Source organism: Pygocentrus nattereri, chromosome 14 (assembly GCF_015220715.1).
Source record: "Pygocentrus nattereri isolate fPygNat1 chromosome 14, fPygNat1.pri, whole genome shotgun sequence".
In the NCBI taxonomy this organism is placed as follows: Eukaryota; Metazoa; Chordata; class Actinopteri; order Characiformes; family Serrasalmidae; genus Pygocentrus; species Pygocentrus nattereri.
This window is the reverse complement of record NC_051224.1, coordinates 5,059,531-5,078,522: the sequence shown is the minus strand read 5'-3', so window position 1 is coordinate 5,078,522 and position 18,992 is coordinate 5,059,531. Positions and strand designations below refer to the sequence as shown.

General features: G+C 41.4%; 1 protein-coding gene across 5 annotated transcripts; it reads left to right on the top strand.

Annotated features, from left to right (window-relative positions):
- The first annotated feature begins 2,694 nt into the window (after nucleotides 1-2,694).
- Nucleotides 2,695-18,086, top strand: rab3db (RAB3D, member RAS oncogene family, b). 5 transcript variants are annotated; one of them, XM_017720224.2, is made up of 5 exons: nucleotides 2,695-3,025; nucleotides 7,095-7,334; nucleotides 14,147-14,265; nucleotides 15,246-15,370; nucleotides 15,545-18,086. In XM_017720224.2, the coding sequence occupies exons 2-5, from the start codon at nucleotides 7,095-7,097 to the stop codon at nucleotides 15,730-15,732; spliced, it is 672 nt and encodes a 223-aa protein (XP_017575713.1). In that variant the 5' UTR covers nucleotides 2,695-3,025; the 3' UTR covers nucleotides 15,733-18,086. The 5 variants fall into 5 exon arrangements, with proteins under 5 accessions (XP_017575713.1, XP_017575715.1, XP_017575714.1 ...); XM_017720226.2 differs by lacking the exon at nucleotides 2,695-3,025 and adding an exon at nucleotides 3,047-3,480; XM_017720225.2 differs by lacking the exon at nucleotides 2,695-3,025 and adding an exon at nucleotides 3,047-3,503.
- Nucleotides 18,087-18,992: the final 906 nt, after the last annotated feature.

Sequence of the window (18,992 nt, the reverse complement as noted above, 5' to 3'; positions counted from 1 at the left end):
AAACAAATATTGGAAAAGAGTAGATTATGCTGAAAAGCTGACTTTCATTGTGGTACTGGCATAAGATGCTGCTTTGCCAGCAAGTCAGTTCATCAAGGCTGTGCCCTGGAAATGTCTGGGAGTTCAACAGTTCAACTGCAAAACAGTAGGCCACACAAGCTCACAGAACAGGACTGCCTAGTGCTGAAGCACGTAGCTTGTAAAAATGATCCGTCCTCAGTTGCAACACTCACTACAGAGTTGCAAACCACCCCTGAAAGCAACATCAACACAAGAACTGTTCGTCAATAGATCCACAGGTTGGGTTGACCCGGTAAAGTACCTGCAGACAAGCCTAAGATCACCATGTGCAAAGTGAATTGCCAGCTGGAGTGGTATAAAACACACCGCCTTTGAAAAATCAGTGGACCAATGTTCACCGAAGTGATGGAGTTGGGAAACACAATCTGAAAACACAACTGTAAAGTTTGGTGGAGGAGGATGAACAGTTTGGGGCTTTTTTCCTGGTTTGGTGTGGGCCCCTTAGTTCCAGTGAAGGAATATAATACACACACTGTAATGATACAGCATACATTGAGATTCTAGGTAATTGTGTGCTTCCAACTTTTTCTTGCTTCATTAGGACAGTGTACACGTGTACAAAGCCAGGTCTACAAAATCGGTCAAGTGTGATGGAACTTGACTGGTCTGTAGAACCAACACCTAAACCTCATTAAACTTTTAGAATTGGAATGCAGGTTTTTTATCAGTTCCCATCCTCACTAATGTGATGGAATGAAAGCAAATCCCTGCAGTCATGTTCCAAAATCTGGTGTAAAGCCTTCCCAGAAGTGTGGAGGCTGTTATAGCAGCAAAAGAGAGAGCTGACTCCATATTAATATTACATTAACCTTCAGTAGGAATGCACAATTTCAATCCACTACATATTCAGACCAAGATCGACATATTCAACAGGACGTTTACTCTAATTTGTCTGCTTTGACATCAGATTATAATTCTCAAATTAAATTTCCCTTTTTTAAGACCTTTTTTGTGTTTCCATTGGGTTTCAGGAAAAGGTATGCAAATGTGAGCTTAAATCAGCCTTTAAAATAATTAGGTTCCACATGGTCAAGCTTTATGGACAGATAGGCCAGCCTATTGAACAAACAGCATATCTAACCAGCTTTCTAAATCTAGAATTTAACATCATTAGCAGTGATGCAGGTTGAGACTGGGAACAATCACTTCTAAAACCACAGTGACAGGCAATGGACTGGACTGCCTGCTCTCATCTCCATCAGAAACAATAGGGGCAGTAATGGAGGGATCTACTGCACATGAAGCAGATGGCAAAAGGGGGGAGGTTACAAGAAAATAAAACCTGACTGACAGAAGAAAGCTTTTCTGTATAAAACAAGTGTAGAAGATAAACACACTAAATGCTGCTGATCATTCAAATCAGCAGCCAGACTAGAAGATTTAGAACCAAAAAGTTATTTGACTATATTTTTGGCATTGGCATGAGTTTTCATTTGAGAAAGTCACTTTTTGCTTATTCCTGTCGTAATAGGCACTAGGTCAGTTTTTGTCACTACATGTAGCCTGAGTACAGGTCAGCTTGTAGGGCTTCACCATTCATCCTGAAGGTCTACAGTAGTCCATCAAGAAGAAGCAAGAGGAGCAGCCCATTCTATTGGCAATGTTTTCTTATGGAGATTATACAAGCTGTGCACAACTGACTGTCTGTGTTAGCAAAGGGTGCAGCTTGAAGGAGTTGAGCTGAATCCATTAACGATAAGGGGATGCTTGTGTGTGTGTGTGTGTCATATATATATATATATATATATATATATATATATATATATATATATATATATAGATATATATATATAGATATAGATATATATGCATGTGTTTGTGTGTGTGTATATATATATATATATATATATATATATATATATATATATATATATATATAGACACACACATACATACATATATATCCACATTATGTATGTATGTATGTATGTGATATATATATATATATATATATATATATATATATATACACACACACTAACATTCAATAGCCTAAAAGGTCTTTGGCACTAGCTACCATGGTCATGGACCCTATTATGGCAATACTTTTCATGATTTGCTTGCCATAGTTATGTCCAGTAAAAGAGGTGCAGTTACACCAAAGTAAGCATAAAAACTGCTTCACTGAAAAGCTCCTGACTGCTCCACTCCCCCACCAACACGCCTTTGGCTTCTGGACTATGTGAAAAACACCAGGAAGCGTAAGAGAAAGGGATCTGGAAAGGAAGGCAGTGCATTCCACTCCAGGAAATGTCAGCCTACCAATCAGTAAAAAAAAAAAGGGAGTAATCTTTCCATTCCCATTCTTTCCTAGTTTTGTTCTTAGTGTGCCAGATGGTTCTTCATGGCTCTTCAGTAGTTCTATTTGAAATCACGAGTTCTATACAGAACCATTCCTTGCTGAAGTGGTTCTTCAGATTGACGGTGCTGTGCACGGTTCCATATAGCACCAAAAAAGGTAATGTCAGGCTTGTAGCACAAAGTGGTTGTACATAAAACTCACTGTCCTATATAACCCATCTTTTTGAACGGTGTGCAATGGACGTGTGCCAAATAGGCCTTCCCAAACAGTGCCGTCTATGCATATTGCCATTCAGGTTTACTGGGCGTGTTATCGTGAGAAAAATAAGCAAAAGGTGAGGAATGAAGACCAGATGTGGAAATTGATCGAAAAGGTTCGTCCCTGCAGTGGGTGCCAGCTTCCATATGGCGCCAGTTGGTCAAGCTGTCAGCAGAGTCAGGCTGTGATTTGATCGGTATTGAAGGCTGTGTGTGTTGGGGAGGTCGAGGCACACAGGCTGCTCCTGTGTACACACTACAGATCCGGGAGCTCCACAGCGCCAAACTCAGTGTGTGTGGAGGCTACAGTCCCTCCCCAAAGCGAGGAAAACACCGGCAGCTGAAACACCAGCTCTAAAAGGGATTTCCCGGTCCTCAGGCTGAGGTAGGAGCTTGAAAACTTCGTTTTTTTGCCGGTTTGCTGACACGTCGCGTGCAATTTGGCCGTCGGTTGATGAAAAGTACCTCAGACACGTTGGGAAACTGTTATCTTCCGGCGTTTTCCTGTCCGTGTGTAATCACTCCGCGTGGCCACATTACACTTTTGGTCAAGTGGGCGAAGATTTTATCGGTAGTAGTCGAGAGAGGCCCTGTGAAGAACACCTTTCTGTCCCGTTGTGGGGGCACCTGGGCACGGCGTCCTCTCTCAGGTAAAGCAGAGGTGAAGAGGCTGGGCTCCTGTGAAACCTCCGTGTGGTGTGGTGGCTTTGAAGAAGAAAAAAAAAAACTACAGCAAAAAAGATAAAAACGTCTGAAAACAGACCCGTTTGCAGAAAGACTTCGTCTGTGAGCCGTGAAGCTGTTCTTCGAAAGTGACACGGCCTGTTCACGAGTCCCTCGGTGTGTAATACCCAGATACAGAGGTGTGGTTTGTTCTAATTGGATTTTGAAGTAAATTATTATTTTGCAAATGTCCATGTTTGCCTAGAGATATGCCATATTGGTAAGACTGAAAGGTTAGTCGTGCAGTTTTCAAACCACAAGAGCTGCATTTTTTTTATTCATACCTTGTATTATCAGCAAAATTGTCTTAACCTTCCTGTAGTGTTTGGGTCAAATCTGACCGATTTACAACTTAAAATTGAATTTTGAGTTTATTTCATCTTTATAATGGTTTAATCAATCAATTGTTGCACCTGTGGGGTATCCCGGTCAAAAGTGACCGCCATAGGAAACGAATGGGTATCCAGACTGTATTCATCCATCAGACAGAGAACATCCTCATACACACCGCCCCAACTCGCTCACTCTATTGGTATTTTCACTGCAGTTATTTTACGTCTAATTCTATAAATTCAGGTTAAACACTACTTTGAGACATTGTTCACAGCCAGAGAAGGTTGAATAAAAATATGGAGGTGAAAAATGTTTTTTTGTGCTAATTTAAGAGCAGTTAAAACAGACCGGTCAGTTTTGACCGGGAACACTAAAGTAAGGGGCGGGAGGTGAAGAGGACAGGAGGGTTAAGTGGAGAAATTTAATGCAGTACCACAGAACCTGGAACTGCCTGTAGATGGGTTAGACCTGGAATGTCCAACAGAACCACTGAAAGGGCCATATTTAAAATAAAAAAATCAACAAATCTATGAGCCATCTCTGTTTTTATTTTATTTTTACTTAACATTTTGCCATGAACTAAATAGGGCATTGTTTATTCAAAATATACAGCAAAACAGCAAAATAGGCATTCAATTCTTTTTCAAAAATAATTTTATATAAAAATTTGTTTTAGGTAATTTTTTAAAGATGTCTTTGCTTGAACTTGACATTAACTAGGCATTTTTTCTTTTTGCATAACTGCTGGCCCATAGATTGTTGTTGGGGGTCAGAACGCAGACCATGTTGCAGTGGATGCTGAGGACTGTAGTGCAACTCAGGGCTATTAAAAGAGAGGGAATTTCAATAATTTTGTGGCCTAAATAGGACTGTCATGGGACTGACTTGGCCTGCACGCCTTGTGTTTGACACATGGGAGTTAGACCAATCAAAAGCAACCGAACACCTTTTCTTTGACCTTACAACCACAACTGAGGCACTACATTCAGTGTTCAAACCTCAAGTCAGAATCAATTTATATTGCTAGATTAAAACAAAAAAAAAAAAAACAGGCCCAGATCTCTCTCTCTATAGGCCTAGACAGTAATCACACCTAAGTCACAGTGACACTATCTGCCAGAAAAAAATCACAATTAGATGTTTTCCCTGAATCATTCAGGCCACAACACTGGCCATAGAAACTATTAAAAAAAAGATGAATGAGTGCTTTGGTCTGAGATAGATTTTGCTTCTAGGCTACTCAATTTCTCAACAGATGTCACATTTGCCAAGCAATCGATAAGAGCACTCCCACAGCACCGTTCCACACCAGGTCCAGAGGCACTGAATTATTGTCATGTCAGACTAGGACATTTGGGGTATTTTGTGGCCTCTGAAAGTAATTTGGTTCAGGGAGATGATCTAAATGTACATTTTCTCCCCAAATTCTCCACCAAACAGCCCACAGTTCAAGTCTGTACTTTACAGCTTGTGAGTTTTTTGTTGATGTGAGAGAAGGATAAATGAGCAATTTGGGCCAATTTCTTTTCCCACACAGGAAAAGCTCCCTCCGATTAGCCTCAAATATACGGTCATGTTTGTTGGGTAATGTGTTTTACCCTCCTCCTGGGCCAACAGATTTAGGATGACTGTGAGATAGTCATCGCTCAGCCACTCACAATGTAATAAGTCCATGCCGCTGCCCAGTGGTCAGTTAGCTGTCAGTTCCTTGAGCTGTGTAGAGCAATAAAATGAAGGGCTCATGTTTCTAATGAACATATCTACAACAACAGGCCTATGTGTGGCCTTTTTTATGGTGCCTGTTTTTATGGTTTTAATTTAGGCAGACATCTGCCATGCATTTGAACTGTCGAAAAAGGAATTGAACTAATAGACCACAGTTAAATCATCTGTGTTGTCTTCCTCACAGGATTCATTGCTAGAAAGGTTTGAGTGATTAGGCAGAACAGAAACGCCAGTTGGCTTGTAGGGTTTGTCCTGTGCACCAATGACGGCTAGTGGTTTCTGCTTTGAAGACCTCTGGATGTAGGCTGCCCACACACTGGACATGTGACTAGGCTTTTTTGGAGGCTTTAAAGCTTTCCTTGCTAAGACCTGCTACGAAAACAGCATATGATCTGTGTGTGTTTACAGTAGAAAATGAGAATTAAACAAGAAGAAAAATACAAGGACTTAGTAAGGAAAACCCTCCACGTTATATGAAATTCTGCTTATTGTTGCCTTGACACATCTTATTGCAGTGTTAATATGATCCTATATGATCTTCTAGAAGGTCCTTTTGCAGAATGTTAGAGAGCAATTCTTCAGGATGTGTTTCAAAACTTCTCTCATTCTGCTCTTCCTTAAAAGTTTGCAACACCTTCTGCGCTGTAAACCACACGTAAACTTCACGCTCGTCATGCAGTGTTAAGTTTAACCGCCAAAACATGCGCCTCATAAGGAACTGCCTGTGTGTAAAAAGTCTTGTTGCATACATGCGCCAAGTTCTTGTGAGAAGAGGTTTCCTCAACAAGCAGGTGACATTTAATCCATTCTGTTGCTTCTTTGAACTCCACTCTCACAGGCACACTCCAGTACTGACGGCCTGTCCCTGCCCCTCCTACACACACATACACACACCTGTTGCCAGCAGCATGCGTTCACACAGAGCTCGCATTTATACAAGAGCTCTCCTTCCCTTTGGAACAATAGCGTCCGTGGGCACGCTTTGTTGTGCAGTAATATGTGCACCTCTGGAGAGGAGTCGTGCTCAGATCGCTCAGGCAGCCCTCTAATGGGGTCTGCGCGTTTTGTTCGGGAACCCGTCACCATGGAGACGCACCTCGTCCATCGCCAGAGGCTACCGTGTGGCCCTCTGACTGACCAGGAGGGGAGGGTAGTAAAGGGGAGGAGAAGGGTGGAGGAGGGGAGGATTGGAGGTTTTTCTCTTTGAGACTTTGAGCACGGTGGTTAGTTGGGTCTCTGGCTTTTTTTTGGAGATGACAGACTCTGGAGGCTATGCTCAGAGGGTAACAAGATATCTGGCTTTAGATAACAGAAAGTTACTGGGATTGTACAGTTTATGTGCTTACAAAAAAGGAATGTGAACAGAATTCAGCTGCTGATTAAGTTTCTCATTTGTTTTTTTTTTCTGTGTGTGGCCAGTTTCCCTAGTCCTAAACTAAGTTGGAGTGCCGGTGGTGAAATTATTGTCTATCTAGGCTTAGGCTTAATCTTAGATTCAGAAACTGGTCCTGAGTGTCTGTGGTTTGTAAACATAATATTCAAGGTTATGTTGGTTTATTCAAAAGTATTGACTTGTTGAAATTTGTGTCAAATGCAGTTTAATATAATTTTTTTTTGTACTTCTCTTAATTAGTCATTATGATTTAACTGTCTTAACATTTACTGTCCTGTAGATGGCGACGGTGAGTGATTCACGCTTGCAGCAACAGCCCTCTCAGAAGGATGCAGCTGATCAAAACTTTGATTATATGTTCAAGCTTCTCATCATTGGCAACAGCAGTGTCGGCAAAACCAGCTTCCTTTTCCGCTACGCTGATGACTCCTTCACTTCGGCTTTCGTCAGCACCGTGGGCATCGACTTCAAGGTCAAAACTGTTTTCCGCAACAACAAGCGGATTAAGCTGCAGATCTGGGTATGTTTGAGTGATCTTTTGTTTTGTCATACAGATACAGTTCAGCTGGTTTGAAACCACTGTCAGTTGAATCAGTACTAGAACTCACAGCATCCCCACCATACAGTTATCATGGTGCCTGTTAGTGATTATGTAGCAGGGGTGGGCGATACGGAAAATATCGCAATACTTACAGACATTTTCAGGATACATGATATGTTTCGTGATATGATGTAGTTATTTTGAAGTTTGAAAAGTTGGACCAGAAAGAAAAACACAAACGCACATTTTATATATATATATATATATATATATATATATATATATATATATATATATATATATAAAACAGTGTGTGTGTATGGATATATGTATGTATATGTATATACACTCAGCGGCAAATTTATTAGATACAATTGTTCAATTGCTTGTTAACACAATAGCTAATCAGCCAATCACACGGCCGCAACTCAATGCATTTAGGCATGTAGAGGTGGTCAAGACAACTTGCTGAAGTGCAGACCGAGCATCAGAACGGGGAAGAAAGGGGATTTAAGGGACTTTGACCGTGGCGTGGTTGTTGGTGCCAGACGGGCTGGTCTGAGTATTTCAGAAACTGCTGATCTACTGGGATTTTCACGCACAACCATCTCTAGGGTTTACAGAGAACGGTCCGAAAAAGAGGAAATGCCCAGTGAGCGGTCAGTTGTGTGGACGAAAATGCCTTGTTGATGTGAGAGGTCAGAGGAGAATGGGCAGACTGGTTCCAGATGATAGAAAGGCAACAGTAACTCAAATAACCACTTGTTACAACCAAGGAATGCAGAGCACCATCTCTGAACGCACAACATGTCGAAACCTCGAAGAAGATGGGCTACAGCAGCTGGGTGCAACTGGGTGCAACTCCTGTCAGCTAAGAACAGGAAACTAAGACAATTCGCACGGGCTCACCAAAATTGGACAATAGAAGATTGGAAAAATGTTGTCTGGTCTGACGAGTCTCGATTTCAGCTGCGACATTCAGATGGTAGGGTCAGAATTTTATGTGAACAACATGAAAGCATGGATCCATCCTGCATTGTATCAACTGTTTAGGCTGGTGGTGTTGGTGGTGTAATGATGTGGGGGATATTTTCTTGGCACACTTTGAGCCCCTTAGTATCAATTGAGCATCGTTTAAATACCGCAGCCTACCTGAGTATTGTTGCTGACCATGTCCATCCCTTTATGACCACAGTGTACCCATCTTCTGATGGCTACTTCCAGCAGGATAATGTACCATGTCACAAAGCTCATATTATCTCAAACTGGTTTCTTGAACATGACAATGAGTTCACTGTACTCCAGTGGCCTCCACAGTCACCAGATCTCAGTCCAATTGAGCACCTTTGGGATGTGGTGGAACGGGAGATTTGCAACATAGATGTGCAGCTGGCAAATCTGCAGCAACTGCGTGGTGCTATCCTGTCAATATGGACCAAAATGAGGAATGTTTCCAACACCTTGTTGAAAGTATGCCATGAAGAATTAAGGCAGTTCTGAAAGCAAAAGGGGGTCCAACCACTTACTAGCAAGGTGTACCTAATAAAGTGGTGTGTGTGTGTGTGTGTGTGTGTGCACGCGCTCTCTGTGTGGAGTTTGCATGTTCTCCCAGTGTCTGCATGGGTTTCCTCTGGTTTCCTCCCAAAGTCCACAGACATGCAGTCAGGCCAATTGGACATGCTAAATTGCCCTTAGGTGTGAGTGTGTGAGTGATTGTGTATGTCTGTCTGTCTGCCCTGCGATGGACTGGGGACCTGTCCAGGGTGTATGCCCAATGACCACTGGGCTCCAGCATATATATATATATATATATGTGTGTATGTGTATGTGTGTGTGTGTGTGTGTGTGTGTGTGTATATATAATGATATCCATGATATACTTAGAAAAGCATATTGTGGTGTAATGTATCACGATAATGATATAATATCGTCATATTGTCATATTGCTGACCCCTATTACACAGTTTATCGTGGACTGCTGGGGTGTTTTTCAGACTGTTCCTGATTAGTGCTTTAACACAGTGGTTCTCAACTCCAGTTTGGGAACCCTCCTGCTCAGTTTCAAGTACTCCTTGCGCCAACATATTGGATTAAGCTTACGAAGGCCTTGATAATTACCTGTGGGGTTAATCACAGTCTTGGAGAAGGGAATACTTGAAACTCTAGGGTAGTGTGACCACTACAAGTCTGCATGTCCGTAATGGAGACCTCTGTGGTTTGAAAAATTATATATTTATATATATATATGGGTATATATTTTTATGGAAAATATTTGGATGACTATTGACATGTATTATTTGTTAGCAATGCTATCCTTATTTCATATCTCAGTGCTAAAATATAGAAGCAAAATTTGGACACCAAATTTGTCTTGCCAAGCAACATCTGGGGTAAGAGGAATATTTCACATAATCATTCTTGTTGTTTTGTTGTTCCGAAAATTTCCTTGACAAACATTAAATCTAGTCCCAATGGAATGAATTATCTAGAGAAAGAAAAAAAAAACAAAGCAAAATGACGGAAAACTTTGGATTATTATTCGGCATCTTGGAATCTGTCATTTGAAACCATCATTCTACAAATGGTGTTTCAGTTGAAGACACTCGGCCTTAGTGATAGCATTCTTTAAAAACTGTGTCGACAGCATTCAAAAACTCTTGTCTTGTTAAATGACAGCTGAGTAGAGGTTTGAGATCAGTGTGTGCAGACTGAGTAATGACTGCTTGAAAATCTCATTATGTTTCCGGTAAATCTCTGCAATTGATTCCTACCAGTGGATGACATTGTAATCTGTGGTGAGTGTATAGAGCAGGTTGAAGAGAATCTGGAGAGGTGGAGGTTTGCACTAGAGAGGAGAGGAATGAAGGTCAGTAGAGATAAGATGGAATACATGTGTGTGAATGAGAGGGAGGCAGGTGGAAAGGTGACTTCAAATATCTTGGGTCAACCATCCAGAGCAATGGACAGTCCAAAAAAGAGGTGAGGAAGAGGGTGCAGGCAGGATGGAGTGGGTGGAGATGGATGTCAGGGCTGATGTGTGACAGAAGATAGCAGCAAGAGTGAAAGGGAAGGTTTACAAGACAGTAGTGCGTCCTGATATGATGTATGGTTTGGAGACTGTGGCTCTGTTTAAAAGACAGGAGGCTGAGCTGGAGGTGGCGGAGATGAAAAGGCTGAGATTTTCGTTGGGAGTGACAAGGATGGACAAGATTAGAAATGAGCAGATCAGAGGGACAGTGAAGGTGGAGCAGTTTGGAGATAAAGCCAGAGAGGCCAGGTTGAGGTGGTTTGGCCATGTGTTGAGGAGGAATAGTGGATATATTGGGCAAAGAATGTTGGAGATGGAGCTGCCGGGTAGAAGGAGAAGAGGTAGACCTCAGAGAAGGTTTATGGATGTAGTGAAGGTGGACATGGAGATGGTTGGTGTGAAAGTAGAGGAGGCAATGGATAGGGCAAGATGGAGGCAGATGATCCGCTGTGGCGACCCCTAAAGGGAGCAGCTGAAAGAAGAAGAAGTTTTGATTAGTGCAAGTGCAGAGTCTCAAAGTCATAATTATCAACAAGAGCTCAGTATGAGCTGTACCAAGCTTCTAGAGCAAGCAGGGAGTCAAACCAGTCCACTGAATTAGTGGGTTCTCATTGCCTCCCAGCCACAAATAAATAGCCTTTTGCTCAACTGTCTGTGTGAACATTCTTATACCATACCCCTTAGTTTTTCCTCTGCTTCTCTAGCCTGCTCATTTACCGCTGAATCATGAATTTAGTGTCTGCCTCTGAATGTGTATGTCCGTTTTCTTTCTACCATTTTAAATAGCAGGGAAGCTCAGCCAGGAGGCTGTAATATAAAGTGAAGCAGCAGTGGCAGGTAGGCTAATTGATTTGCACTCTCGTAGCTTTGTGAGTGCGAGGCAGATGAAGTAGATGGCACTGCTTTCAGGCAAGAGCCTCCTTAATGTGCTCAGTGGCATCCATCCAAAGCTGAAATGGCTCCATTGTTTGCCTATGCTGGCTCCTCCAGAGGGCCTGGAGCATGGCTGGCATAAACCACTTCCTAGCAAAGCCACACCCCTGTCTATCCCTCTGTACTGCCAGTAAGTTTAACATGGTGAGGGACATCAAACGTAGAGGAGCCTTGCAGTCAAAGGCACAATGATATTTTTCCAGCATTTTGTGTGTCCACTAGTTGCCTTTATTATTCCTACTTTTTTGAAAACTTGCTGCTTCTTCTGATCCAAATAATACCAAACACATTCAGTGATGTTGAGGTCTGGACTCTCGTGTGGCCAGTAAATTGTTCACAAACCACCAACAGCTGATTTGTTTTATTTGCCAATTTTCTCCTTTTTTCTGTTTTCTTTTTTTCCTAATGGCTACACCTCCTTTGAAAGACCCAGTGCTGAGTTGTCTTCTCATGGTGGAGTGATGGATGGAAAAGCCTTTGTATTTTTTTCAGATCTGAATGAAGAGTGGAGCTGGATCTTCTCCTGTCTCTTGAAGATAAAGCTTTAAGTACTGTGACCTTGTTTACACCTGTTCACTTCATGTGACTAGCCCCTGGATAAGATTTTAGCCTCATGCATTTACACTTGGTAGTCAAATGTGTCTCCGGTTAGTCAGATTGAAATCCGATTGCTGTGTGGGACGGAATATGCAAGTCTGCTTATGTTCTTCTGTTCAGCCTCTTCCTGTGATGGTTGCTGCCTCAAAATTCGTTCGTCCGTATTGCTGTTAAGCATTTCGTTTCATCTGGTCCCCAACCATATGTGTCCTTCAAGATGATGTTCCTTGCAGACACAGATCACGTGCCCAGTGACGTACTGCATGGCGAGGCGTTTCAGTTGTAATGGGCGAGGCTTTGGTTGTCAAATTTGTCTTGGACAGACGGATGCGTATGCACTGCTATACCATGTGGCTCAAATCCGTCTCAGACCTCCTCCTGAAATGGTTTGAGCGTTTGCACTTGCATTTATATTATGTGGCTTGGTCTTATCCCGACATAATCCTGACACTCAAGACGCATGAAGTTACCAGGTGTAAACAGGGTCTGTTTATCTGATGATGACCGTTGTGGTGGTCCAGATATTGCACGGTTATTAGTAGTCTCTTGGAAACTACTACTACTACTTGGAAACGTGTTTTTTCACGTATTCTCCTTTGATTCTCCTCGTCCTTATGCAAGTGGATCATCTTGTATCTAATTTCCTCAGAAATGTCTTCTGAAAAGTGAATAGTATGTACTTGCTGACCATTCTGACTGGAAATGAAATACATTAAGGGTTCTGCATTTTGCATAGGACTGTAGTTATTTGGAAAAGTCACATAAAAATAGGGTTAGTGTGAGTGTGTACGTGAGAGTGAGAGTGTGAGTTTATGCTAAAATAGGGTGAAGTGTCTCCTTCACGGTGAGATACCAGATCTCTGGGAGCACACCCATCCACAGACGGTTCTGCATCACAGCTTTATGTCAGCAGAAACAGGATGTAACACGTTTGTAAGGCCATGATGACGTTCACGCCATTGAAGTCTCTGTCATCATGCTGCTTTATCTAAGGAAGAACAAATGTCATTTTCCAATTCTGTTTGCCCCTTGTTCTTTTCTTTGTTTATTGATGGTATCTGTTGTCAAGTAAGCTGTTAACAAAAAGCCACCGGCGTGGGGGACACAGCTATATGTAAACAGTGGGGCTAAATTATAAATGCAATACACTGTCCTGAATGTTAACCACACGGTTATGAACTGTTTCACAGTGACATAATCCTGAAAAAAAAAAATCTTAATTCTTATGTAATAATTATATTGTGAAATGTATTTATGTTAATGCATAATGCATGTAGAGTACACTACAGATATTGTCTTCCAACACTTGCTTATTAAATGCATAGCACTTTATTTGTTTATTTAATTTATTATGTAAATGGGTTTTATTGTAGCATTAGTTGAAAATGCACACACAGGCTTAATGGAACATATCCAACCTGAGTGACCCTTACGTTACCTGGGCAACCTCTCCCCTCCCTTGTTGATGTCAGGACTCTTATGCAAATGAGGGGACCAGGTTTCCAGGCGACAGTGGGATAGTTGCCGTGTCAACATAGCCCCTTTACCTGTTTGATTACTTCAGCTTTTCCATTTTGTAATGATTCTGATGTCAGCTTTGGCCGAGTGATGTTGAAGGCCAGCCGGTCGTTGAAGTGTTTGCTGCCGACAGATTGCTGGTGCAGTAACTTTTTTAGGAAATTATTCTTTCTCTGCCCATTCCTGGATTGATCATTTATCATATCTATCACTGTTTTAGGCTTTATTAAAGCACATTATTAGGGAGTTGGTGTACGCTATGGTAAGCCAGAAGTGTTAGTGTTACTTTCTTCCCTGTCAGTTTGAGTCAAAGAAAGATCATAGAAATAGGTGCCCTCTGCTGGTTAGCATTAGCAATTACCCTACTGAAGGACTCGAGTTCAAAAAAAGTGAAAGTAAAATTGAGAGTTAACGTTGAATGAACCTCTTTAAACACAGCAGTGTTTTTCATGGCAAATGCTAAATCTACCTACCATTACATGGCAATGGGGGGGCCATTTCTGTATATACCCACCTATTGAAAGCAAGTAAGGGGGCGCATTGTTTGATCTATAGACCCTTAGATGGCAAATGAGGGGGGCATTGCATTATATTCAAAAATCTAGCTTAGACCATGGGGGAAACACCCTCTGTTTGAGTCATTTTGTGAATTACAGAGCCTCGCATTGCACTGCACTGAATATTTAGAACTAGTATTTTTGTTTATTTGTCTTAGGACACAGCCGGACAGGAGCGCTATAGAACCATCACTACAGCTTACTACAGAGGAGCCATGGGCTTCCTGCTAATGTATGATATTACCAACCAGGATTCTTTCAATGCTGTACAAGACTGGTGAGTATGTGAGGGAAAGAGTGTCAAAGACAAAAAGTAAAAGACATGCAGACATAGATATTTATTTCGCTATATGTATTGTACAACTCCGTAAACAAAATCAGAATGCAATGATGGGCAAATCATTCAATGTGGATCTGTCATTAATGACTTCCAAAAAGAACTTCAAATTTTGATTTGTCGGACCACAGGACACTTCTCCACTTTGCCTCAGTCCGTCTTAAATGAGCTCAGACCCAAAGAGGGCAGATACCTACTTAGGGCTACTTAGTGTCTGGATGCTGTTTATACATGGTTTCTTCTTTGCATGGCAGAGTTTTAACTGTTTTTAAATGCAGTGCCACCTGAGGGCTCCAGGATAACAACCAGCCAATATTGTTTTTTTTGGCCTTGTCCCAGGCGTATAAAGATTTTGCCGCCTTCTCTGAATCTTTAAAGATATTATGGACCATAGATGATTAGCCACCCAGTTCTCTGCTATTTTATGTTGAAATTTTTATATTGATCTACTATTAGCCCATGCAGTTTTTCAAAAAGTCTTCCCCATCTTTACTTCTTAAAGACTCCACCTCGTTGCTATGTTCTTTTATACCCAAACATGTTACTGACCTATTGCCAATTAACCTACTTAGTTGTGTCCCGCAGGTGTTTCATTTATTTTTGATTAATTAATTTATTTATTTTTTACACAACTTTACCAGTCCTTTGTTGCCCCTGTCCCAGCTTTTTTGAAACATGTTGCTGGCATCAAATTCAGAATGGGCATATATATTTAAAAAAAAACATTTCTCAGTTTAAAATTTTGTTGTTTTTGTACAATTTTCAAGTAAAATTAGTGTTTCAATGATTTGCACATTACTGCATTCTGTTTTTATTTACATTTTGCACATTTTGGCAGGGGGGGGGGGGGGGGCAGAGTTCTACAATAACAATATACAATAAACTGCATGTCTTATAGTGTGAACGTGTCTTGTTTTTAGGGCTACTCAGATTAAGACCTACTCATGGGACAATGCCCAGGTAATTTTGGTGGGTAATAAGTGTGATTTGGAAGATGACCGACTCATTCCAACAGAAGACAGCCAGCGACTGGCTGATGAACTAGGTGAGAGAGAACACACTCACACTTTGCCAGATACATAAGCACCAAACAGAATATGCCTACATCTATGCAGTAGTGCTTATGTAGGCATATCAAATTCCAATGAAAGTTATTATTTACACACTGTACTCTTATAAAATAAATCTGTGTATTCTGGCTCCGCCTCCCGTTTCACAGGATTTCAGTTTTTTGAGGCAAGTGCCAAAGATAACATCAACGTGAAGCAGGTGTTCGAGCGACTGGTGGATGTGATCTGTGAGAAGATGAATGAAACTATGGAAGGAGACGGTGGTCCACTCGCCAATCACAAAGACCCCAACTTACAGGACTCCATCGCCGAGGGACACAGCAGCTGTGCCTGCTAAAGGCCAGCCCCCTCCACATCTGTTCAACTTGTCTGTATACCCCTTGCATCCCCCTTCTCTTGTGCCTATATTTGCACATTACAGATGGAAGGTTAAAATTTCAGGCCAGATTCACTGTGTGATGAACCAGTAGTGGTGAGGTTTATACTTGAGTATACTTGATTTGGGTTAAAGTGTGAATTCATATTCAGGAAACATAAGAGCTCCCTCACTTTCTCCAGATACAAGGTAAATCCATGCCTTGTTTTTCCTGAATTAGCCATCTGCCAAAATGATACTGTTATACTGTAACTTTACATGAATTTGACAAAACAAGTTATATGAGTACAATAGCCATTAAGCATGACAAGACAGAAAAGGGGGATTCCCTTATCCACTATCTATTATGGATTTGGCAGGTGAGACTGAGTTCAAAGTTAAGAAAATGATACATTTTCTTTGTACCCAAATTAGGCCGAGTGTGTCCACACTAGCTCTTAAACCTTCCAACCCTTTCTGCAACTCGTATCTCCCTTCGCATGAGTTCAGACCACTGAATAGCTACACCAAACCTAGATATGCGGCAGCTGCCAGAGGTCCCTCTGCTAACAGCTAGTAGAATCATCCGTTCATCCACACCCATCCATTCTCTGGCCATCTTGCACTCAACAACCCCTATCCTGAGCTCACTGCCACGCCTCTTTATCCCTCTGCCCGTCTCAAAGGCTGCATCTTGGGAGAAATATCTGGCTTGGCCCACAATGGACATGTTCTTGTCTCATGTGCTAGATAGCCCCATGTTCAATCGACACTGCAATGCTGTACCCCACTTGGCCAGTGTTATGTGTCTCTTTTGACTTAAATTGTAGCTTTAAAGGCTTAAGATAAATGTTCACATACATGCACCAGTGTTCTGGGAGTTGTTGGATTGCATATATACATGAGTAATATCAAGAAAGTAAAAAATCCAGAGTAATATGATCATTTCACATCAAATTATTGGAACCGAAATGGTAAAATGCACAAAATAATGAATTGCTACATGTGAATAATTGGGCACATTTTTCACTGAACTTTTGCCTTACTTTCCTTGTGAACTTGTGAACCTCACTACAGACTACCTAAAACTCGTTTTGTTGTTCTGTTTATTTTTGTCACCAGGCTCATATTACATTTAATTTCTCTGGTTTGTACTTGCCTTTTTAATTATAAAGTATTGACCCTATTCCTGTTACCATATTACCTTTCAATAATGTGTTGATATAGATTTTTCAAAAGACACATGGACAGTTTGGTGAGAACATTGACTGCTCCACTGTACTTGGCTTAGAGAGGAGTGTCCTAATTCAAGAACCAGAGGTCATTCAGTCTCTGCTCATCTTTACATTTGTACAAATGAGGGCATCAGTTTGGAAGAATGTACATATCGCCAGTTACCATCATTTGTAACAAATACCAGACTTAAATTAAAATACCTTGTTACAACCTGGTAAGAGTGATAAGACTGGAACTAGAGAAGACTCTGTACCATCTTATCCAATCCACGCCCCTTCCCTCTCTCATTCTATCACTCGCTCCACATACAGCGCCAACTGTCCGTTATGGTCAGTTGGTGCCTCTCAGTAGAGATACTCTGGTCTCACGTGTTTTGTTTTTTCTCCATATGATCTCTTTTAATTCGTTAATTATCCCCTCTCTGACCCGATTCTTATTGTTTTGTGAACCGTACCATGAATGTTATTTGGGTGCCCTGTTAAGGTGTTAGAAACCTGATTCACTTTTTGTTAACACTAGCTCTTCTGTGTTTAGCCCTCTTTCTTTTCATGCTTTAAAAACTTCTTAGAAGAGGTGTCATGTTGAGTATTTAGAAGAGAATCCTGTATTTATTCAAAGCCTCTGCGTCCACTATTGCAATGGGACACTCAAGTCTATATTCACTATTAGTGCAGTATTGAAGGCTGGCTGTATGTTGATTTCAGGCTCAGAGACTGTGGTATCCCAATTCATGGGCTTCAAACTCCAGTCCTGGAATTTTAGAGACCAGCACAGTTCTGTGATTTCCCTGCTTAAATTCACCTGATTAAACTTAATTAGTTAGCAGTTAGTTACAAGGTTTCGGTTCTGTTTGAGTCACCAAACTGTGCTGGTATCCAGCCTTCCAGGGCCAGAACTGGACACGCTTATCCTAATTCTCTGATAGTGAAGTGTGCTAACCAGAGCAAGCTACCAAACAGAAGCACCTTGTGTCTTGTATCCATTTGGTGTTTTAAACCTGAAGTTGCTTTGTTGTCTTTTTTTCTGGCCAGAGGTATTTAAAGAGGTGTAGAAATAAATGTATGGACTGTTTGCAAAATAAAAATTATTGATGAGATTGAGATTTTTGTTGATGGTGTGCTCAGATGTTTTCACAGCAAAGAGAGAGCATTCACAGAAGTGGATTTGACAGCAGGCTCAGCTGGCAGAAGGGGCTGTCTTTGGTCAAGCATAGTGAGATACAAAGTGCTTCTGATAGCACCCGATAACAACAACTGTACACCACATGCCTGCTAGACTCTGTTTTATCTAACTATACAGAAAAGTGTGCACAACAAAAAGGGGCTTCCTGCAGTTCAGTTTCCTGATAGACACCGGTAACCCACAACCTCCTGAAGAAAAGAAAAACAAGAGTTCACCCTGTAATACATCTCTTTCTACCATATAAATTCATTAAATATTACATATTCATTTACAGGCACTTGTGGGCCATTGTGCTAGACGCAAATAAAGCCTAGTTCGTTATTTTCACTGTACTCCAAGTCTGGAAGGCCACATGCTCTGGAGGAGTTTCACGTTCTTCCAGGACCTCAGTCATATCATTAGTTAATGATCAAACCTCTCGAGTTGAATCTGGTGTGCAACCACTGTGCAGTTCACTTTAGGCCTCTAGAAATGGAGTTGAAAAACACTGGCCTTCTGCTTTGCTAAATTAAACCTGGGAGTGCAGATTGTCCATTCATAGAAAATTCATTCTCACTTCAGAGGCCCGCCTCAGTTCCAACTGGTCCTCAAACCAGTCCCCAAGGACCCAGAGTCTACATTATTGCTTAGTCCCAATTCCCAACGCAGAGGAAATGCCTGAGAACAGATTTGAGAATTGTAGGGAATGATTGAGAAGTCATACAGTTGAAGATGGGCACCTCAGATTCCCAATGGGCTGTAAAGTTTGAGGCTCCTGCCCAATATAACCATCTCCCATCTCAGCATCTTCTAGATCTCAGGGTCCATGCAAAGAAAGCGTTGCA

Bases quoted from the DNA above. Each gene is read 5' to 3' on its own strand.
- rab3db (XM_037544987.1), top strand. From the start codon at position 6,506: ATGGAGACGCACCTCGTCCATCGCCAGAGGCTACCGTGTGGCCCTCTG. The intron at 7,335-14,146 runs GTATGTTTGAGT...TATTTGTCTTAG, and splicing joins GGATTAAGCTGCAGATCTGG to GACACAGCCGGACAGGAGCG. The intron at 14,266-15,245 runs GTGAGTATGTGA...TCTTGTTTTTAG, and splicing joins TTCAATGCTGTACAAGACTG to GGCTACTCAGATTAAGACCT.